Source organism: Callospermophilus lateralis, chromosome 6 (genome assembly GCF_048772815.1).
Source record: "Callospermophilus lateralis isolate mCalLat2 chromosome 6, mCalLat2.hap1, whole genome shotgun sequence".
In the NCBI taxonomy this organism is placed as follows: Eukaryota; Metazoa; Chordata; class Mammalia; order Rodentia; family Sciuridae; genus Callospermophilus; species Callospermophilus lateralis.
Genome location: NC_135310.1, coordinates 7322380 through 7346115, shown reverse-complemented (window position 1 = coordinate 7346115; position 23736 = coordinate 7322380). Strand labels below are relative to the sequence as shown.

Genomic DNA, 23736 nt, shown 5'->3' with positions numbered 1-23736 from the left:
CCTTTCCCGGCCTTCCTCGGCCCTTGCCCTCCTGGGCCCTGTGATTTGGGAGGGTTCCTGCGGCTCGCCCGCCCCCGGCCGCGCGGCCTGGGAGTGCGTGGGCACCATGTTTTATTTTGCATCCTCACTCTCCAAATTCTGCCCCCTCCTTGCCAGCACGTGGCCTCGCCCATGAAAGGAACTCGGTGGGGCCTGCGTCACGGGCCTTTGAAACCGAGCGGGCGCAGCAGGACAGCGCGGCAGGCTCCCTCCGCGCGGCAGGCTCCCTCCCAGGCTCCCTCCGCACCGCGTGCTCCCTCCCAGGCTCCCTCCGCACCGCGTGCTCCCTCCCAGGCTCCCTCCGCACCGCGTGCTCCCTCCCAGGCTCCCTCCGCACCGCGTGCTCCCTCCCAGGCTCCCTCCGCACCGCGTGCTCCCTCCCAGGCTCCCTCCGCACCGCGTGCTCCCTCCCAGGCTCCCTCCGCACCGCGTGCTCCCTCCCAGGCTCCCTCCGCACCGCGTGCTGCGCTGGATTTGGAAGCGAGGCCCGGAGCAGGGGCGGGCGGGGCGGCGGGGCTGTCTCCATTGTGCCTTGTCCCTCTGGTCCTTTTCAGAACACCAGAGTCATCTGTAGCCCTCCTTCCCCACCCCTGCTTTTATTTTCTTTTTTTCCTGTTTTAAGCTCTGACATGAATAGCCTCCTAATTTTTCTGGTTTTGTTTTTTTAAAAATCCATCATGTCAGGAGGAAGGAAAATAAATTGCCAGTCCTGGCCACCTTTCCCTGGAGATTAAAAGGCACATCTGCACAATGCAAAATTCTACCTGCACGGCTGCTGACCCCTGTCTTACTTGTTTTGACCTTCAGGAAGCGCGGTCCAGTCTTACCTTGCTCATTCAGTACACCAAGCAGGCAGCCTTGGCATTTCCTGTCTGCATATCCAGGCAAAAAGAGGGCAACCCCTGCCCCTTAAAAGCCAGCGTCTAGATTACAGAACGGGTACCACGAGGGGGGTTCTTGGGGCTGGACTTGCGCTGTCTCTTGGGGCGTCCTGCTCTTTTCTGTGCTTTGACTCTATCGTTGACATCAGTGTGGCCTTTGGCATGTGAGTTGGCATGTGTTACAGCATCCAGCCCTTAACCAACAGTTAATGTGAGAAGGGAGAGGGCATAGCTGTGTTAGTGAAGCGTGGCCAGGGCGAGGGACGCATCCGCATCTTGAGGAAACACTCTATTCTGCCCTTTTTCTTAGAAAATCAACTGCGAATGATGAATGCTGCTGATTTTGTACGCTTAGCGTGATTCATATGCCAGAAGACACAATTAGACCCCGTGAATAGTTTTTATCTGAACTGGAGAGAAGACGGGAGCTAAACCAAACTGAAGCTGCAGAACAGCCCGAGAGCCGCCGCCTGCTGCGTCAGAGCCCAGGAAACCTTCCCAATGCTCTCTTCAGGGCTTTGGAGGCTGTGAAACTCTCCAGGTGTGAGTGAATCTGTCAATCAGAACAAGGAAAAAGAAGCAGCAAAAAAGGCCAGCCCCGCACCTAATGCCTGCTGGAAGACAGAACAGGGAGAACCCTGCACAAGGGGCACCATTCTTGATTTGAATGGACTCACTACAGGGAGGTGGCCATGAGCTGTGCCCAACATGGATCCCCTGCCTCTGCCACAGTCTCCCTCCCTTGGAGCGAGGACTGCTCCTTTAGACAGAAGTCTTTCCTTCTCCTTTCAGATCACTAGAACATGTCTCTGCTACTGCTGGCCCCAAAGCCCATGGGGAAGCAGTCACACAGCATTATGGGACACACACCTGGATGGAGGTGCCTGCCCTGAAATGCTAGTCATCTTGCAGGATTAACTCCTTGAGTTTCATTTGGAATTTGTTCTAAATAATTTATGATGATAAATATTCCACCTTGCTTTCTGCATTTGTTACTTATTAATCTATATCAGAAACAAGCAGGTACTTGAGAACAAAAGATAGTGCCTTCAGGAACTTAGATCCCAGATCTGATTTCTTAACTTCTTAACTACTAATGAGTAATCCGATCCTTAGCCACCATCTGCTTGAAATTTGGACAGGGATTATGATAGTGCAAATATCTGTGATTTTTAATTTCAAACTGAAAGATTTGGGGATCTCCCAAGGTGCATGCAAATTATATACATGCAGGTTTCCATGAAAAGTACGACCAACATTGCTGTAGTAAATCTTTAATTTTGCAAAAAAGAAAGAAAGAAAAAGAAAATTGTTGCTAGAGTGTAAAAGGCATTTAAAATTATAAGGTTAATCTCAGGCAACTAGCTCCCCTCTCAATTATGCAAACTCCTGTCTTCAAACAGCTATAGCTCCAGACCATCTCCTGCTCTCTCTGCCCTATCCTGACAAGTCTTTCCTTTTCCGTTACTATCCTAGATGGCTAAATACCAGGAGAACAAGATCCAGTAAAACACATGCTAAAGAGAAGTACATTATGAGGAATTGGATTCAATGGGTGTTCATACTTAACAGGCCACAGACAAATGGATTACAGAGATTTTTGGACCATTACATCAGCCTTATGCTGTTATGAACATTTTCAAGACATATTTATGTAAAACACTCTAATACAAGATATGATAAATATTGTGCTCAAGCCATAATAGAAATAGCATCCGACACATTTGCACATTCTGAGTTGGTAAAAGACATCATGAATAAGGATGTTGCTATCACTTTTTCCCTTACAGGTAGTTTACAAAAATAAGACACAAAAGGTATTGGGACTTCAAGATGGCTAACTAGAGGTGCCTGCTGTGTTTTTTCATTGCAAAAAAGGACCCAAGAAAGGGAAATCTTGAGCTACATCACTGGGAGGGTTTGGGGTGGGGCACTGGAGTGCAGTGGGGTGGGGCAGAGAGGTATCATGGAGCACGGAGACACACAACAGCCTTATAAAGAAGGGAGAGAGGCACATAGCAGCTACCATCCCTTCTCTGCAGGGGAGATCGTCCCTAAAGCCAGGGCAGCCTAACCTAAGGGGAAAGCACTGGCCCCCAGCAGGCATGAAGCATATGCTGCTGAGAGGCATGCAACTTTTTGTGGGCTCCAAGTCCTGTTGGGGAGCTGCTGGGTCACTGCACGATAGCACTGCTCTAGAGAGAGCCCAGTAGCATTGTGCCCTGACTGTGCAGGCTCCTGCCATGCAGCCAGGGTCCAAATCCCCCTCACACCCAGGTCACAGCCTACAGTGCATTCTGAGTGGCTAAGCCCATAGAGACCCATGGGAAGCAGGCAGGTTGTCTGATTACCCCTACTTTCCCTTGTAAAGTAGCTGGGCTGTCTATCCTGAGTGGCTCGGACACAGCCTGTCATGAGAAGGTCAACCCATCAATGTCCTGGGATGCAGCAGGCAACCCCACCCATTGTCCACAGGAAGCAACCAGGTAGCCTTCCCTAAGCTGCTTGGCTTTCTGAGGTCTCAGAAACTAAACAGGAAGCTCACCTAGAGCAGGTTGCCACCCCCCACCCCCACCATGGCTCTGCAAAGGCATCTGCATGGCCCTGGCACACTGACAGATACCCCACCAGGGCCCATCAGGGAAGCCAACCACCTGTGGGCCTCACACAGCACCACGCACTCTACCCCCCCACTTCACCAGTCATCCTTCGCCTATGTGGGCTCACCATTCCCAGAGCTGCGGTAAACTCACCCTCCCTAGAGAGATGCACCCCAGCTGGTGGAGCAACAACCACAAATCCCTATGGTCTGGGCCACTTAGACAACAGCATCGACATCTCCATCACTGCTGCTCTCCCCTTGAGCCAAAACCAACAGAGCCCACACAGCCTACATCCTAGAACACAAAGTCAGGAGGGCCTTTAACTATGAAAACCACCCCACAAAACTGTCAGAGGCAATGATCCACATCAAGGTAGAGATGCAAGAAGCAGGAAAGGACACAGTGACGTGGTGCCTCCAAACAACAACAAAACAGCAACTTTTTAGAAACAGACCACGAAGAAAATGAAATCCACGAACTTCCTTTAAAAGAATGCAAACTAACGATGGTAAGGAAATAAAGATATAAGAGAATACTGAGCAAGAATTCAGTGAGGTTAGGAAAACAATTCATGACCTGAATACATTTGGCAAAGAGATAGGGATCATTAACAACTACCATATAGAAATGTGGAGCTAACAAACTCAAAAAATGAAATAGAAATGCAGGAGCCTCAACAAGAGACAAATCAAGCATACACACAAAAAAATTTTAGCTTGAAAAAAGGTCTTTTGAAATAAATCTATCACACAGAAGGAAAAAACCTTAGGGGAATGAAGGAAGCTTATGAGACAGAAGGAACACCAAGAAGCAAACAAATATTTGCATTATAGGTCCTCCGGAAGAAGGGGGGTGGGGGGAGGCATTAAAAAAAATCTACAAAGTAATAGCAAAACATTCTAAATCTTGGAAAAAATATGGACACCCAGATCCAGGAAACTCAAAGTACCTATAATAGATTCCACTAAAAAAGATGCTTTCCAAGGAACATTATATAAGTGAACTGTCAGAAGTACTAAACAAGAAGGAGAATTCTAAAAATAGCAAGACAATGAGAATTCACATATAAGGGAATCCCCATGTGACTAACAGCAGACTTCTCAGCAGAAAGCTTACAAACCTGGACAAGGGGTGATAATATTTTTTTAAAAAAGGGGGGTGGGCGGGGGGGATGATACATTCCAAGTCCTAAAAGAAAAAATTTGTCAACCAAGAATATTATGCCCAGCAAAATTATCCTTCAGAAATGAAGAAGAAAGTCATTCCAAAATAACCCAACTCTATAGATTTTTTTTTTTTTGCTTAAAGATGCAAAAAAGATACTATCATCATGAAACATGAAAAAGTACAAAACTCACTAGTAGAGTAGATACACAAAAGAGGGAAGAGAATCAAACATTCTCAACACATAAAATCATCAAATCATAAATAGGAACATAGGAAGAAAGGAACAAAGGTTTTACAGAAAAAATGACAAGTAGTATTTATTTATCAACAATAATCTTAAGTGTAAATCCATTAAATTCCCAATTAAAAGACTTAAACTGACTGAATGGGTTAAACACACACACACACACACACACACACACACACACACTGATATGCTGATTTTAAGAAACTCACTTCACTATTAAAGACACACACAGACTGGAAATGAAAGGATAGCAAAGATCTACCATATACAGGGAATCAGAAGTCAGCAGAAGCGGCTCCTCCTACATCACGCAAAACAGACGCAAGCTACAAAATGTAAACAGAGGCCAGGAAGACCACAGTGTAATAGAAGGAAAGAAAGATCAATTCAACAATAAGAAATAACAATTGTGATATATACGCACATGTCACTGAGCACTCAATTATATAAAGCAAATGTTACCAAATGTTAAAGGTAGAAATAGACTCCAAATGCAGGAATAGCTGGGGACTTTAATTTTCCACTTTCATCAGTGGGTAAGTCATCTAGAACAACAAAAAAAAAAAAACAAAGAAACATTGGAGTTAAACTACACTGTAGATCAAATGACCTAACAGATGTTTACAGAACATTTCATCCAACAGCTGCAGAAGATCTATTCTACTCATCAGCACGTGCAACATTCTCCAGGACAGAGCCTGTGTCAGCATGCAAAACAAGTCTCAACAGATATTTAAAAATCAGAACCATATCATGTATCTTCCCTGGTGACAGTGGAATAAAATTAGAAACGACAAGAGAAACTTTAGAAATGGTACAAATATGTGGAAACTGAATGATATGATCTTAAATGATCCACAATCAATGAAGAAATCAAAAGGACATTTTAAACTTTCTTGAGATGAATGAAAATGGAAACAACGTACCAAAATCTTTGGGATAAAGAAAAAAAATTACAAACAGGAAAGTTTATAGAAATAAATGCCTACATCAAAAAAAGAAAAAAAAAAGTTTTAAATAAACAACCTGATGATACAACTCAAGGAACTAGAAACACAAGAACAAAACAAACCTAAAATTAAAGGAAGAAAAGAATAACAAACATCAGAGCAGAAATAAAATAGAGAATGTAAAAGAACACCAAAGACAGACGGAAGAGAGAGTCTGCTTTTTAAAAGGAAACAAAGTCAACAAGATTTTAGCTAGACTGAGAAAAAAAGAGAAGCGGTGGAAATGAATAAAATCAGAAATGAAAAAGAAACATTAGAATCCACACCACAGGCAGGAAAAGATGCAAAGATGCCAAGGACCAAACGGCTTCCCTACTGATCTGACCAAACTTTTAAAGAGGAACTAATATCAATTTCCTCAAAGTATTCCCCCCTCAAAAGAAAATAAAAGAAATAAGGGCGGGGGGGGGGGGGGGGGGGAGGAAAACAAAACCTAGCACCACCAAAACGGAAATGGAACAACCCTTCCAAATTCATTCTGTAAGACCAGCTAAAACCAGAAAAGGACGTTGAAAAGAAATCAAAGGGATAAAGAGAGAAAACCACAAACCAATATCCCTGATGAATACAGATGCGAAAATCTGTGCCAAATGCTGGCGAACTAAATCAACAGCACTAAATCCGAAATATTACACATCATGATCAAGTGGGGCTAATCCCAGGGGTGCAGGAAGGTTCCTCATGGGAATCAGGAAATGTGATACATCACATGGACAGGGTGGAGGCCCTAGACCTTCTCATTGCCTTAACAGATGCAACCAAAAATTTCAATGAAATTCAACATACCTTCATGATAAACACCCTCAAATACTAGGAAGGAATGTACCTCAATAAAGGCTAAATACTAAAGATAAACCCACAGCCAACATCCTACTGAAGGGGTGAAGGCCATTTCCAGTAGGGTCAGGACCCAGACAAGGATGCCCACTTCCACCATGCTATTCCACCTAGTACTGGACGTCTTAAGCAGAGTGGAGCATAAGAGGAATAAATAAAGGACATTCGAGTAGGAAAGGAGAACATCAGCTCATCCCTATTGGCAGAGGACATGATTTCATGACTCCATCCCAAACTACTAAAACAGTCAGGTTGCAGGACACAAGATCAACATACAAAAGTCAACAGCATTGTTAAACACCACTAACGAAACTGCTGAGAAAGAAATGAAAGCAATCCCATTCACAATAGCTACGAAGGAAAAAAAATGTCTAGAGATCAACTTAACTGAGGAAGCAAGTGGTCTGTACAATGAAATTCAAAAATGCTAATGAAGGACGATAAAGAGGACACACCCCCCCCCCACACACACACACAAACACATTCCCTATTGAATCTGACCAAATTTTTAAAGAAGAACTAATATCAATTAAAGTCACTGGGATTACAGGTGAACACTATGACCAGCAGCACCGACATTTTAACAATTATTCAATCTGTCTGTCTTTTTAACAATTATTCAATCTTTAGACAGATTGAATAATTGTTAAAATGTCCGTGCTGCTGGTCATAGTGTTCACCTGTAATCGCAGTGACTCAGGAGGCTGAGGCAAGAGGATCACAAGTTCATAGCCAGCCTCAGCAACGTAGTGAGATGCTATCTCAAAAAAATCAAATGAAAATACTGGGAGTGTAATTCAGTGGTAGAGCATCCCTGGGTTCAATTCCCAGTACTGCAAAAAAATTAAAATTAAAAATATAAAATGCCCATGCTACTCAAAGTAATCCATAGATTCTGTAATTCCTAACAAATACAAATGACATTCTTCATAAACATAGGGGGGAAAAAACCCTCCTAATTTGTATGAAACCACAAAGACAATAGTCCAGCAATCCCAAACAAAAGAGCATAGTGGGAGGCATCCTGACACCTGAATGCAAGACTTTTTATGAAGCTACGATATAGAACAGAGACCAGTGGGATAGCACAGAGAACCCAGAAATAAACTCATATTTTTATAGCTAACTGATTTTTGACAGAGTCAGCAGGGACATACTCTTCAAAGGACAGTCCCCTCAATGATATTGGGAAAACTGGATTCCACATGCAGAAGAATGAAAGTAGATCCCTAACTCTCATCATTTAAAAAAAAAAAAAATCAACTCCAAATGTATCAAATTTATATGTAAGATCTGAAACTTGATAATTGCCATTCTGACTAGAGTGAGATCAAATCTCAGTGTTATTTTGATTTGCATTTCCCTGATATTCTTGATAATTGCCATTTTTCCATATATATTGGTCATTTGTATTTCTTCTTTTAAGAAGTATCTGTTTAGCTGGGTGCAGTGGTGCACGTCTATAATCCCAGCAGCTCCAGAGGTCGAGGCAAGAGGATTGAGAGTTCAAAGTCAGACTCAGCAACTTAGCAAGGCACTAAGTAACTCAGTGAGACCATGTCTCTAAGTAAAATACAAAAAAAAAAAAAAAGGGTGGGGGGTTGAGGATGTGGCTCAGTGGTTAAGTGGCCCTGACTTCAATCACTGGTATGGGGGGGGGGGGAAGTATCTGTTTAATTCCTTTGTTCATTTGTTTATTGAGTCATTTATTCTTTTGGTGTTAAACTTTTTGAATTCTTTATACATTCTGGATATTAAGCTCCTATCTGAGGAGCAGATGGCAAAGATCTTTCTCCCTTCTGTAGTGTCTCTCTTTAGGCTCCTAATTGTTTCCTTTGCTGTGTAGAAGCTTTATAATTTGATGCCATCCCGTGTAGTGATTCCTGATTTTAAATCAGAATGGCAATTATCAAGTATACAAATAACAATAAATGTGAGTAAGGATGTGGGGGAAATGTACATTCATACATTATTGTTGGGACTGCAAATTAGTACAGCCAGTCTGGGAAACAATATGGAGCCTCCTGAAAAAATGAGGAAAGGAAACACCACATGACCAGCTAGAGCACTCCTTGGGATACACCCAAGGGATCCAAAATCAGCACCTACTACAGGAATGCAGCCACATCAGTACAGTGCAATACACAACGGCCAAATTATGGAAACATCTAGGTGCCTGTCAAAGAACAATAGGAAAAAAAGTGGTCTATCTACACAATGGAGTTTCACTCAACCTTGAAGAAGAAGGAAATCACAGCATTTGCTGGTGAATGGATGAACTAGAGAGCATCGCGTGAAGTGACATAAGCCAGACTCAGAAGGGCTGAATGTTTCTCCCATATGCGGAAGCTAGACCAAAATAAAGGGGAAAGAAAAGAAACAAAGAAAGACGTTGGGAGCATTCCATGAAAATAGAAGAAAGATCAATGGAGTGGAAAAAGCAGATGGGGGAGGGAGGAGGGACAGGAAAAGGGAAGAATGGGGGGGCAAAGCTGACCAAAACTGCCCCTGTATGTATATGAATATCTCCTTTATGTATATCTGTAATGCACTAATTTTAAAAACCATAAATAAACAGGAGAAAGATCAGTAAGTAAAGGAAAGGGAACAGGGGGAGGAAGAAGAGGAGGAAAAAAGTACAAGGGACTGAATTGGAGCAAACGTTATTTCATGCTTGTGTAATAATCACAATGAACTAGTCATCTGGCAAGGGGTTAATATCCAGGACATTAAGGAGTGCAGGCAACTCAAAATAAAATGATGACGGTGACGATGATGGTGATGGATGGTGATGATGATGGTGATAGTGGTGGTGATGATGGTGATAGTGGTGATGATGATGACGACGGTCAGGTGATGATGGTAGTGATGGTGATGATGACAGTGGTTGATGGTGACGATGATGGTGATGACGATGGTGATAGTGGTGGTGATGATGATGGTCAGGTAGTGATGGTGATGATGGTAATGATGGTGATGAAGACAGTGACTGATGGTGATGATGATGGTGATGGTGGCAGTGATGATGGTGATGATGGTGATGGTGAGCTGATTTTAAAAATGGGCAAATGACCTAAATAGACATTTCTCAAAAAAGAAGTATAAATGGCAAACATATGAAAAAATGTTCAACATGACTACTCATCAGAGAAATGCCAATCAAAACCACACTGAAATACCATCTTACCCCACTTAGAATGGCTGTTTTCAAAGGGTCAAAAAAATAGCAATTGGTGGCGAGGATTCAGGGAAAGCCAGCAGTGCTAACCATATAAATTAGCACAGCTATTGTGGAAAGCAGTGCAGAGGTTCCTCAAGAAGCCGGAAACAGAACCGCCACATATCTAGCACTCCCACGACTGGATAGACATCCAAAGGAAATAAAATCAGTATGTCACGAGACATCAGTACTTCACAGTGTGTTACAGCACTACTCAACATAGCCAAGAGATTGATCAATCAACCCAGTGTCCACTGAAGGATGGGCAGATGGAGAAAATGTGGTCCACACCTGTGTTAGAATATTACTCAGCACAAAAGTGAATGGCAAAATATCAGTTACAGCAACATGAACAGAAGCAAAGGATGTTATGCTAAGGGGAATCAGTCAGGCGTAGAAAGACAAATTCCACAAGTTCTCATTTACATGTGGAAAGTTGGATGGTGGTTCCCAGAGCCTGGGAAGGCGAGGGGGAGAGGGATGGAGAGAGCTCAGCTAACAGGTGCAGCATTGTGGCGTAGAGGAGTAGTAACTTCTAATGTGCTACAGCACAGTAGGATATTACAACAAAAATCAATGGTATATTTCAAAGTGGCTGGTAGAGAGAACTGGAATGTTCCCAAGACAAAGAGCAACGACTGTTTGAGATGATGGATGTGCCCAGTTATTCTGATCTGATCATTGTGCTTGTATATACATATCAAAGTGTCACACTGTACCCCCAAAATATGCATAATTACTACGTGTCAATAAAAGTTAAAAATACATTAAAAACATAAAAACAAACTAGATCACTAGTAACTCATTTAGAAAATTATACATAGCTTTTATTGTTTTGATTCAAATTCTTTTTTTTCTTTAAGGTTTCACAAAAATATCGATGATTTTGGACTGGTGACATAATCTAAGGTTACAGATTTTGAAGAGGACTAATTTGAAAGCATTCATATTTTGAAATACGTTTGTACCTGTGCGTAATGCTACAGATACAGTGCATGTTCCGCTTTTGAGAAGAGGTATGAGCTTAAAGTCAATCAACAGCAATGATGGAGCACATCTCTAGATACGCAGTACACTGATTTCCCTTTTAAATGCCCAAACTCAGGCTACTTAGATTAGTCATGTGTGAAACTAATGACATAAACACACACACCAACAAGTGTGTATAAGAGCTGAGAAAGCCAAGAAGGGTTGGTGGATCGTCTTAATGTCCATTTCTAGGGATGTTGTAATTCACTGTGCAAGATGTTACCACCGGGGGAAACGGGCTGAAGGGCATTTGGGATTTTACCTTATTGTTTCTTAGAGTTGCATGTAAATCTATGATCACCTCAAAATAAAAGATGGGGGAAAGCAAGGAAGAGAATATAGAAAATTGCCATTCATTTAAAAAAATATATGCATATTTGATCCCCAGCATTGCCAAAAGAAGTGTATATATAGTGTGTCAATGTACACACGCAGAGAGACTCACAGGTACACTCACAGGCCAGATGTACCTACTGTTGCTCTAAGGATAACTAAGACCCAGGGACACGGTCGCGTGTGAGAAGCAAGAACTGAGGGTAGAAGCCACACAGCATTCTTGCCCACTGAATTTCACGTTCCTGGCAGTCCTCATTCAAAGCACGATTTTCAAAGAGTGAGGATGAAAACAGACATTTCCAACAGAAAGCAGACCAAAACAAAACCCAGAGCAGCGGAGCAGGGACCGAAAGTCCAGGGGACCATGTCAAGAGCCACAGTCCCGACAGACTGGACCCGGGGAAGCCGGGAGGACAGAAGTGTAAGGAAGGGTCTTACGGCTGGAGACGCAGTAGGACAGTCTGCAGTTGATCTTCCTGAAGAGCTGCTTGTTGATGGGCCAGAGGACGAGCGTGCAGAGCTGCGTGGCGTTGATGATGAGCCCCGAGGCAATGAACACGTAGCAGAAAACCAGGTGGCACAGGAACTGGGACTTGAGCAGTCCAACGAGGTCCATGACGTGAGATGTTCTTGTTCAAAAATAAATAAATAGCTGCGGTAGAATATGTCCAGACGAAAGGAAGACCCAGGACTCAGGAAAAGCCGCTGAAACACAAACAGATGCCAAACATTAGCCAAAGCGTGATGTGCTTTTGAAGTCAGAAAAGATGCTCTGAAAAGAAAAATTTATGCTCGAGATTAGACTCTGTGTGCCTCAGTCGATTTACTTTTATTTCGCAAATATTGCCATAGCGCTTAGTTCCTGCAGCTGCAGTCTGGATGCTTTTAGAACAACATCCCCTCTAACTCTTGGGAGCCCTCTGAAGTTGGGACCATTATTGTAGATGGGTCTCCACGCTCCCAGCTGAGTGGTGGCCAGGTGGGCACTGAGCCACATTCCCACGTGCTGTCCCCGGTCCATGCGGCTCCCAGTGAAGGCCCCAGCTCTGGGCCTTCCCTCTGTCACCCCCCCCACCTGGCCTGTCCTTCTCCCTCTGTGTCTTGTTTGTTCTTTTCCTCCAGGTCTCAATGGCCCCTCCCTTCTGGCAGGACGTGCCTGAACTCCAGCCCTGGGCTTCGTTTTGGGGACACAGTGGGGCTGGACTGGCCCCCCAGTACCCCATCCTAGTGCACATCTGCTGTCCCTCTGCTTGCTGGTCCAGGGGCTCGCCTTCCTCCTCTGGGCTGCCAGCTGCTCCAAGACCATCTTGAAGATCATCACTGTCTCCCAGCCCCGGAAACCATCATCAGCATGTGGACGGAATGCAATTATTTTCTAATATGTGCAGAATGATTTAATGAAGGTAGACAGAGGCTGAACTTTGTGGATGCCAGTAAACACTCCTAACTATGAAGACAAGAGGACTCCCCCACTGTACCCCTTCTCCCCCCACACACCTTAAATGTTCTAAAATCAGACATGCAACACATACAGAGCAACCAGGTTCCTGGTCCTGTGACCAGACTCCAGCTCCAAAACGAAATGACCTCACAGTTTGACAAATGAAGCCTTTGAGGCAAGGTGCAAAGGCAGGGGTCTGGGAGGCTCTGATGCAGGCTGGCGGGAGCAGAGCAGGCTGGCTTCTCCTAGGAGCAGAATGTACCCCAGGAAGAACACAAGTTCTAGGACCAACTTTAATAGTTGACAGATCCTAGATTTGTCACAATCTTCATCAATAATGCCCCCAAATGAATGGTCTATGTAATAGCTGCACATCTATTATCTCCTTCAACACGCCCATGAATCCTACAAGGTAAGTATTATTAACCCATTTTTCAAAAAAAGAAACTGAGGCAACTCCTAAGTTGGGCAACTGACAACTGATCTTGGGGCTTGGCTGTAACTCTGAGCTCTTTCCTGCACCTGTCCTGGCTGTTGTACTCCTTAGGTCTGAGGAGGGGCTTCTCTTGGCTCAGAACAGCCCAGAAGTTATCCCAAGAGCAAAAGACCATGTGGCCTGCATGGAGGTTCATGGGCCCAAAGGACGCTCAGAGTGGGGAAGCTGGCCTCTCTCCTGGGAACTCTAGGTTGGCTTGGGGACGACCTCAGCTGCCCCAGTCTGGCTGGGCACAAATCACGAGCCACTGAAGCAGGAACAAACTTTATTTCTGAACTCCACCAGCACATTCCACACATGCTCCCAGGAATTCTCCCGAACGCCACCCACGGGGCTCCTCCAGGAACCAGCAACCGGAAAATCCCTCCTCCAGCACTTCCCCAACCAATGGGAACTCTCCAGGAATCCCCGTGAGAGCTCAAGCGGAACTCAACGGGAACTCTGCCAGAACTCAAAAGTCATCATCTTAATGCCTAGCTAGCGTCACCTCTCAACCACTACTTCTGGCAAAAATGCCATGCGTCATCCCGACTTGGCTGTGGCCCTCAACACTCAGCTGTGAGGATGGTCACTGGAGGCGCGTACCACTTGCCCAGGTGGTCTGGAAGGGGTACTGCACCCTGTGTTACTCCCATGGCTTTCTGAGAGGGACATGCCACGGAACCTTTGGCCGGGTTTCTCTGCCATCGGTGTGGCAGAGCTGGTCAGAGCAAGCACGTTTCAGCCCTTCCTAGACAGCATTTCTGCAGACGTTTCCGGACTGTGAACTTGACGCGGGCAGCCTCCCTCTCAGGACCAGGCACAGAGCTTGAGCAGCCACATGCACAGGAAGGAGTGATTTTGGATACAGTTGGCAGCAGTCGCCGTTGGATGTTGAATATTCATGCAATTTATTCCTAGTACCTGGATTAGTCACTAATAGCTTCCAGACAGTCTTGCTAGAAGTGTGATTCTTCCCTGGGTTCCTGGGGTCTAGCAAACGTAGGTAACGTACTTAACAAATCCTTTGCTGATTTAGCACCAAGAAAAGGAAACCAGCCAATATCAGATATGCAGGGGTCCTGGGCGGGGCCGCCTTCTTCAGCTCCCAATCAGTGGCAGGGTGTTAGGAAAAGGAAGGATTTTCTCCTTGTGAAAGTTCAAGACCACCATATCCTCAGGTAAAGCCCTCCCTGATACTAACCCACTGGGGCTCAGCATGACATTGGCAGTGTTCAAGGGGGGACCGGGCAGGCAAGCCTTCGGAGGAGTGGGCACACAGCCCTGGTTTCTTTGGGTTCTTAGGTTTTTGACCTCCACCTCTGACCTCGAATCCCAGTCTTAGACTGCTGTGGGGGTGGGGAGCAGGTGGAAGCCCTGGGTTGCCTGGGTTTGAAGCTCTGCTCTATGTCCAGTCTGTAAAAAGGGATAATAGATTTTAATCCACCCCCATCGATTTTGGATTTTGTGAGTGTGATGACGTTGGGCGTGGGTGGCCTTTCAGAGGTGGGGCCTGGTGGGAGGTGGTTAGGTTACAGGGGGCACTGCCCCTGGGGGGATTAATGCTGGTCTAAAGAGTGCTCATGAGAGCAGATTGTCATAACAAATGAGACAGTCCCTCCTGGCTCTCCGGTCCTGCCTTGCCATGTGGTCTGTCACTCTCCCGTGCTCCAACCCTCATTCTATCCATCCACCAGGAGGCTTTCGTCAAGGCCACGCAGAAGCAGGTGCTCTGCTCTCAAACCTCCAGAACTATATGCCAAACAAACATCTTTTCTTCATATATTATCCAGCTTCTGGCATTTTGTTATAGCAGTGAAAAAAAAAGGATTTATAAACTGATTCTCAAATTTATATGTAAAAACAAAATAAGAATATTCAGGAATTTAACTGAAGAACAAGATGAAAATGCTGTAAGTTATTAAATAATTTAACTCTTTAGTCTTAGTGCTGATAATTAAGAAAGAAACAAGGTTAAATTATTTAGAGAGGTGGATAAATAAGTGAAGCACGTCTTAAGTTTATTCCAAATACAAGTTTGGGTTAATCGTCCTTCATGTCTTTCTCTTACAAGGTGGCAATTAGCCAATTTACTGTCAGACTGAGAAAAGAGGGTATAAGCATCTGACCAGGGTGAAAGAGCCAGGGAGAAGACATTTTAAAATGGTTTGCCTCTCCTCTTTCAGCTTTGTTAAGCACCTAGAAGGTTCTGGGGACAAACTGCCCAGCAAACCCACTTCAGTAGCATACTACATGACGCAAGGATGGGATTAGAATTTTATGCTAATACCAGAGCAGTACTCTTATCATTAAGGACAACAATGAAGAACTCATGTGCCCCAAACACCAAAAACAATCTTATCTTTTGCTTGTTTTGGGCACTTACAAAAGCAACGGTAGTGGTCTGCACAGAATCTGCACAGGGTCTGCATGGGGTCTGCCCGGGGTCTGCCCGGGGTCTGCACAGGGACTGCACAGGGTCTGCACAGGGTCTGCACAGGGTCTGCTGCGGTCTGCACAGAGTCTGCACAGGGTCTGCACGGGGTCTGCCCGGGGTCTGCACAGGGTCTGCCCAGAGTCTGCAGGGGTCTGCACAGGGTCTGCAGAGGGTCTGCAGGGGTCTGCACAGGGCGAGCTCTGCAGTACTTTTAACCCTTTCCAGAACACACCACAGGACCTTGAGAATGGCCCCTCTACATGTCAAGCAGGGAGCCCGTCCTGCTGGGCATCCTGGTCCAACAGTCCACACAGTGAACCTTGGCTACAGAGGCCAGCGCAGGCCACCTGGAGGGCAGACAGAGGGGACACAACTGAGGCTTACGATACAGGTGTCCCCAGAGTGAAAGGCAGAGAGAGGATTCTCACAGGAAGGGGAATCCCAGAGCAGCTGTACCCGGGTGAGCTAATATGGCAAGCGGAAGGGACGGTCGAAACATGATGACTTTGTTCAGAGGCGTCGCAGGGAACAGACGCAGTGCCAGAAAGCCCAGTTTGCACATCGCACCTGAACTTCCCAGCAGGAGAGTCCGACCCAAGAGCTTGACACAGATCTGAAAAATCATTGCATCAGTGTTTTAAACAGACAAAAGAAATTGTCACTAGGAACCACAATAGGGTCAAGAAGGATAACTTACTCCAAATTGTCCTTCTTTCCCAGGTTGCTGATAGATCAGTCGATTTTGAATTGAACTAATCGTTGGATTAAGTTTCTAGCAGTCGCTGAGGACATGACGGAAAACCCTCAACTATGGGTCGATTTTGATAAGTTAGTTCATAGCTATTATGTGGAGGGTTGTATGAGAATATTTGGATTCAAACACTTCTCAAGGACATGGTCCTGGGTTGTGGAATAATAATGTAAGATATCTAGGTACCATTCTCAGCTACCTCTGTGGCTCTATCCATGGGTGTAAGTAGTGGCTACCTTTTGGTGGAAGGACTATGGCTTATTTACTTTTTCCTCTCTGTGTTTTATTATTCATTCCTATGGGCACAGAATGGGGCGGCCCTGCTTCCCAGCTCCCATGGAGGCCAGAGGACAGGCACCACGCACGTGGGATGCAGGTGGGGTACTACGTGTCTCCAAGGAAAGAACAGCGAGTTGCCTACTTGCAGAAAGAACCATGGGTGGGCTTCTGTTCAAGAGCCCGAGAGGTGACCGTGCAGCCAGTCAGCAACAGAGGAAAGGGTTCTGGAAGGTGAAGGAGCTGCAGCCACTGGGAACCCAGCCCCGTGGCGTGGGTGGGATGAAGCACATGGAGCTCAGGCCGCGCTCCAAGCTGGGCCTTACAGCTCCAAGCTGCTTAGCTGACGCCCTTCGCTTCCTCCTCATCACAAGGCGACCGTGAGGGGTGAGCCAGACACACCGGAAACCCCCACACCTGCCTGAACGGGCCCTGGGAGAGCAGGGCTCTCTCTGCAAGCAGGTAGGAAGGCAGAGAGGGCAGCTGATGTCTGGCTGCGCCATTTCTGGGGAAGCCACTGAGATGTAAACTGTGTTCCTCCTTAACGTACATCGAGGGGCCGGCCTTTCCTTAATGGGTCCTTCAGCAATTGAGACACCTGCCTTACGGGTCCTCACTCTGGCCTACACTTGCCAAAGCCTCATAAGCCTTTACCTTCCTCACTACTAATAATCTTAGGTGTGCTCCATTGCTATGGGTGCCTCTGGCAGCATTTCTAATTCTTCACACACACACACACACACACGCACGCACACATACGCACACATGCACGTACGCAAGCACACATGCAGAGCCTGTGAGCCATGAGACTCCTAAGTGAGTTATGGTGGTAAAGCAGATGTACCGTATGCTGCCTGGCCCGTGTTGGGGAAACACAGGCAAATTAAAGAAAGTGCAGAATCCACCCAGGAGAGGGTTCAAGCTGCATGGATTCTCCTCTAAACAGACACAAAGAGCTGTCAGCCCGAAGCATTAAATTAGGCAACAAACAAGAGAACCTCAGTTAAGATTTCCAAATTCTGCCTTGTTCCATGTTCCGCGACTCGTAAATAAGCATGAGCTTCAGGCCTGCTCAGGATAGGCTAAGGCCAAAACCGGCATGACTCTGTCAACAGCTTGTTTTCAAGGTTTGTTTATTTATCACTCACATTATAGTACTCAATCAGGTCAGGACTGTAGAAGAGGCAAAAATTTCTTTCTTCCAAAGAAATCAATCTAAAAATTGCTAAAATAATACTCATGCCAGTTTACCAACATCATTAAAACCTAAACAGTTCCTTATTGAGAATCTTTCCTTATTGAGAATCCGTAATGGTTCATAAAACATACAAAAAGAGATCAAAGGGATGCAAATTCTTTTATACTACATTTTTTATTCCAAAGGAGGCTTATTTGTTTTAATGATAACTCTCCAGGACTCCTGGCCCCAGGTGAGAACAAACCCACTCCACCTTCCCACTAAGCCATTCCATACTCAGAAGCAGGACCTTCAACACATGCACATGCCTGACCCTCAAGGACAAAATCAACGCCCAGGAGAGCCTGGGCCGAAGTTTCGCAACTGCTGCTGTGAGCACCACCGAGAAGCACCCCTCGCTTCCAGCACTAGGAAACAAAAAGTGCATCATGGGAGACTCACCCAGCAGGAGGAGAAAGTGTCACCATCCTGGGTGGGTGGGAAGGACAAAGTTCCATTACAACATTAAGTGACAGAGCCACAGAGTCATAGAGGAGGATCGTATTCTAAAACCGAGCGTAGAAACAAACTGAAGCCAACCCAACACTAACAGCAGTGTCTTTGTGAACTCGCTCACACACTCACACCCCACGCACCCAACAACACACACCACATGAACATACCCCTACGCACCACACATGTCTACACCCAACACACACACATGCATGCACACACATGCACCCTATCAGCACACATGAATACACCATGCTCACACACACACAAACACACACACACACACACACACAACTTAGCAAGTCTGCCCACCTGGAGCCTGGCCCAGTCCAGGCTTTAGATCGTCATCCTTAGGAAGAAACTGGCTAGGTTCATTCCACGATTCTTTTTCCAAACCAAGCAAATCTACGCCCTCCCAAGGCAGGCTCTTGTTTTTTTATCTTTTCAATGCATTTGGTTATTAAGGGATCCAGCTCCACCTTGCTTTTCCAACTCCCGCCTACGGAGAAGGTGCTCCAGTGCTGGCTAGCCACCGACGACTGAAAGGAACGGAAACTGCAGGGGCTGCCAAGAGAGCAGCAGCCGCCGGGGCAGGGACGGCTGGAGCAGGGACGGCTGGAGCGTCCAGCATCTGGACCCCTGCTCTTGGTCTGCTGGACTCAGTGCCTGAGGAGGGGGTGGCTGAGTCTCAGGAGAGACATGTGCGGTGGCCTCTGGGCACAGAACATTGGATTGTGGCTGTGCTCTAGGTGGAATGGACTTGGCCACTCCTCACCCCCAGGACAGCCAGGACCTGGGCAGCCCTGGGCGAGTCCCTTAGCCCTCAATCCTGACAAACAAGGCTAAGTTTAGTTTTTGGATTCCTTGCAGTTATGTTGGCCTAAGGCCCAAAACAAAACAGGAGAGAAAATATTCTAGACTCAAGTTCACTGTCATAGGGACCATCTCTCACTAAAACACTTCTCAAAAACTCATCATAGTCTGAGAGTTCAGCAGAAGCCTATGTAAAATTAGCTTATTTTAAAATTTTATAGGACAGTGCTTTGTCCAAGATCCCTGTACAGTACATGATGTCCATTAAAACAAACTGAACTCTGAAGAAGCTATAAATCATACTCGAGCTTTTCATTATGTCCTCTAACAAATAGTCCTCAGTCTCTTTCCAAATCCTAGCTGTAGAATCATAAAAACTTAAGTCTACAGAAAACACATGCTTTCAAGATTCTGTTTCATAGTTGGCTCTGAGTAGCTCACAACAGAAAAATAAATTCTAGAGAGCTTTCACAGTCAAGGGATCCAAGACTCAGAGAAAAACGCAGATGGATAACCTAGGTAACTTTTTCTATCATGAGAAAAAAAAAAGATGGAAGGAAATCAAACTGGATATTCTCATAGGCCTTCTGTAGCTTTCGCTTCTATGAGATAAAACATTCATAGTTCAACACCACAGGATTCTGAATAGCAATCAGATGCACACGATACAGGTCTGACATGATTATCTCATTGTCACAGAAAGCCACTGTGGGTTTAGCTAGAGCAGGTCAAGTGCAGAGGTTGACAGTGGTTAGATGTGGGCGCCAAGTCCGCACCAAGACCAGGCTTTCAATGTGCCCCATCAGGCAAGAAGCCAAGACTGCTGGACATCAGTCTCCAACACAAGTTCATGGTACCACTTCCAAAAGTTGGGGTAGTGTGTTTTCAGGCTCCTGCCCTCTGTCAGTCCTGTGGCACCCCTGTCATGCCCTCCTCCCACGCAGAAGGCCAACCATCTCCAGAGCCTGATCCAGCTCTCCCCAGGGCCAGCGGGGGCTGCAGGGCTCTCACCTCTACCAGCTGGTCACTTTCTCAACAACCAAGAACATGTGAGCTATTTTAAAAGATGCTCAGTGAAAAGTATATTTCTAAAGGGTATTCAGGCTGGGCGCGGTGGCTCAAGCCTGTAATCCCAGCTGCTCCAGAGGCCGAGGCAGGAGGATGGCAAGTTCAAAGCCAGCCTCAGCAAAGGGGAGGCGCTAAGCAGCTCAGTGAGACCCTGCCTCTAAACAAAATACAAAATAGGGCTGGGGATGTGGCTCCGTGGTCGAGTGCCCCTGAGTTCGATCCCTGGTACCAAAAAGTAATAAATAAACTGTATTCAGTTTCTAGAAGTTTCCAGAAATTTTTTTTTCTCAAACCCTAATGACAGCATGAAACGAGAAACTGAAATGAAATAAGGAATATATAACTTCTAGGGCTGGGGATGTGGCTCAAGCAGTAGCGTGCTCGCCTGGCATGCGTGAGGCCCGGGTTCGATCCTCAGCACCACATTCAAACAAAGATGTTGTGTCCGCCGAAAACTAAAAAATAAATAACTTTAAAAAAAAAAAAAGAAAATATAACTTCTAAATGGGTAAACATTCATTCATTTCTATTTTAAATGACAATATTCCAATTAATAAAGAAGACTTTTCAAATACAGAAGGAAAGCAGAGTGTGGTGGAGTTGAATTGTTGCTGGGACTTCCTGTGGCAGTGACCTTCCGTTTGGTTGTAAACCCAGGAAGCCTGAAAGCACCTCAGCCTGAGGAGCGTGAAGGGTGGTTCCCTTGTGCAGCAGGGCAGCAATGGCCAGAACTCAGCTCTGGGCCACAGAAGCAGGCCCGAGGGAGATGGCATCACCAGCTGGCACTAAAACAAAAAGGAGACTTTATTCCGTCCAGACACCATCACCTACTCTACTCCCCCCACCACCAAGGTGGCGTGGGCAGGCCTGGCAGCTGGCCGCAGGATCCTGCCTACATAGTGCAGACGGAAGCTCATGGAGAGGCCTGCTGCCCGTGTGCCTTGGGTGGACAGCTAGGTTCTGGGAGTGCAGTGACTAAGCACAAGGAGGGCCCCGGATCCTGCAGAAACACCTCCCCAGCCAGGCCTCCACCCTCACTGCCAGGCTACCCCCTGCCTGCGCCCCTCCTCTGCTCCTCCATGGCTCCCAAACCACCCACAGGTTGAAAATCCACATAAAATGCTTCAGAGCCCAGAATGTTTTTCGTACCAATCAAATCATCTTCAGGTCTTGTGTGTGTGTGTGTGAGGTGTGCATGAGACATTGGGAATTTCCTATTTGGACTTGGGTCCCATCCCTGAGATATCTCACTGTGTACATGCAAATATTTCAAAATCCAAAAATACCTGAAATCCAACCATTTCCAACAAGGGCGACCGACCATCTTGGGCCCCTACACCACCTTTATTAACTCATCCACTTGGGGCTCTAATGATGGGTTTGTTTCAGCAAGGTTTTTCTTTTTTCTTCTGACATCCATGCAACACTGAGATGGCCCTGAGCTTCAGTGACTCACAGGACCTCCCCCCTCCACAAGCCCACTCACAAGTTTCATTAAAATGCTGACGTCCTTATTTCCATCCTGAAGGCAAGCAGTTGAAAGCCATTGCTTTTGAGGTAGTAACTGAGCCTAGTAATGGTTCATTCCCCATGCGACGTCACAGAAGAAATGAGTTGTAGATACGACATGGGCCATGGATCTACTACGTGGAAGAGAAATAAAAAACTGGTACTGAAGGACCCAGACCATCATAATTTCAGGGCTTGCTGTGAACACCTGTATTTCCCTGGTCTCAAGAAGCCCTGGGATAAGGCCACGGGACACATGAAGAAGTAGATGAAGGTGTCTCTGCCTCCCCACAGGGAGCAAGAAGACTTCAGGGCAGGGGTGAGGCTGGCCGGAGCTCCCAGTGCAGACAGACCATCAAATTAAGGGACCCCCCCCTCACACATTTTTAAAAATAAAATCTGGTCTTCAGTATTTAAAAATAAAACAAAATATTTAAAAGCCTATAAAACTGAGACAACAAAACTCAAAACTTTGCTGGAAATTTCCTTAAACTTCTATTATCATCTAGTATTTTCAGTTATTTTAATCTCCACTGGGGAACAGGCTCAACCATCTCTTCAGTTCCCTGCCACTTACCCAGGCTCCAGGTGGCCGACAACTTCACATTCTGCCAGGACACCCTGGGGATGATAATCCGGAGCCACTAGGGACAGCCACACCCATTCTCTGGAATGCTGATAAGGTTGCACAATCTCTCATTCAGGCAGCCTAACCTGCCTAGCCCACCTAGCCTACCAGGGCCAACTGCTCCATCAGGATGGATCACTGCCATTTCTCTCAAGATAAAGCACTAGGGCTGCAAAGATCAGAGGTCACTAGACAAACAGGTCCAACCTCCAGACCTGGAAGGCTTCCAGCAGCACAGATAGTGAGACGCACAGCAACCAAACTTACAGCCTGGGTAACAACTAGATGGGCATGAGACAACCTACAAACCAGCTGATTTTGTGCAAATGCCCACTAGGAAGCGTTATGCTGATCAGCAGCTTACTCTGCACTGGCATGTGCACCTGGGCTTCAACCCCCCTGGGGAACCTAGAGTCTGACTCTACAGTGGTGGAATCAGGCAGTTGCAGAAGTCCAGAACTGAGAGTCAGGGCATCTGAGTTGACTCTTGACCATCTATGTGTCCTTATGGGCTTGGACACAGCCTCTGGAAATCTCAGCTTCCTCGTCTGCCACCAGAAATACTGACAGAGGCACTGATCCCACAAAGTGGTGGGAGGTTTCAGTGTGGCCAGGAATGTGCAGGGGCTCTGCAGGGCAGATGATAGGGCCTCCATGACCAGTTCCAATTCTATGGCTCAGAAAATGGGAAGATGCCACTTGTCCAAGCCCTCCACCCCAATGCTGCTGGTTCTTGGGAACACGCATGCATTCCTACCTGGAGTGTCAGGTCGGCAGGAGCAGAGCTTGGAGGAAGCACTGGGCCAGCCATCACAATCGTGACAGCTCATTCAGTGGGGTCAGCTTGGAAGAATTAGACTTTTGAAGTAAACGAGCAAGTGGCTTTTCTTTTCCTCCCTCGTCTCAGATGCTAGCAACTGGGCTCTTTTTCTTCTCCCTGGTTGTGAAGTGCCCTTGACCCTTAAGTCCTGGAGATCCTGTCATCGCCAATCTTTATTTTCTGGTAAGGAGTGGGGGCGATAGGAGATCAATATGGCGAGGTCAGGAATCTTTTTTCTTTGATTTCCATACAGGGATGCCAAGCGAACCTAGGCAATTTCCCTGGCTTGATTCGAGCGTAATGGGCCTGAATAGAGATTTATTAGAAAACAAATGTACCTAAATGCTTTTCGGACATGAATCATTTATTGAAGACAGAATTGCTGGCTGTGAGTGCCCAAAATAAGTTGACTTACAGTATCCTTGTTTCTAGACAGCTCTGCAATATAGCCACAAGAAT

At 46.0% G+C, this 23736-nt stretch overlaps 1 protein-coding gene across 1 annotated transcript in view; it reads right to left on the bottom strand.

The window, feature by feature from the left end:
• The window catches only part of Agpat4 (1-acylglycerol-3-phosphate O-acyltransferase 4), a 101598-nt gene that overhangs the window by 55990 nt on the left and 21872 nt on the right, over positions 1–23736 (bottom strand). The window contains exon 2 of the mRNA XM_076859382.1: positions 11808–12074. Coding sequence (XP_076715497.1) covers positions 11808–11985 — 178 coding nt within the window. The 5' untranslated portion in view covers positions 11986–12074. The remainder of the gene's footprint in view (positions 1–11807; positions 12075–23736) is intronic.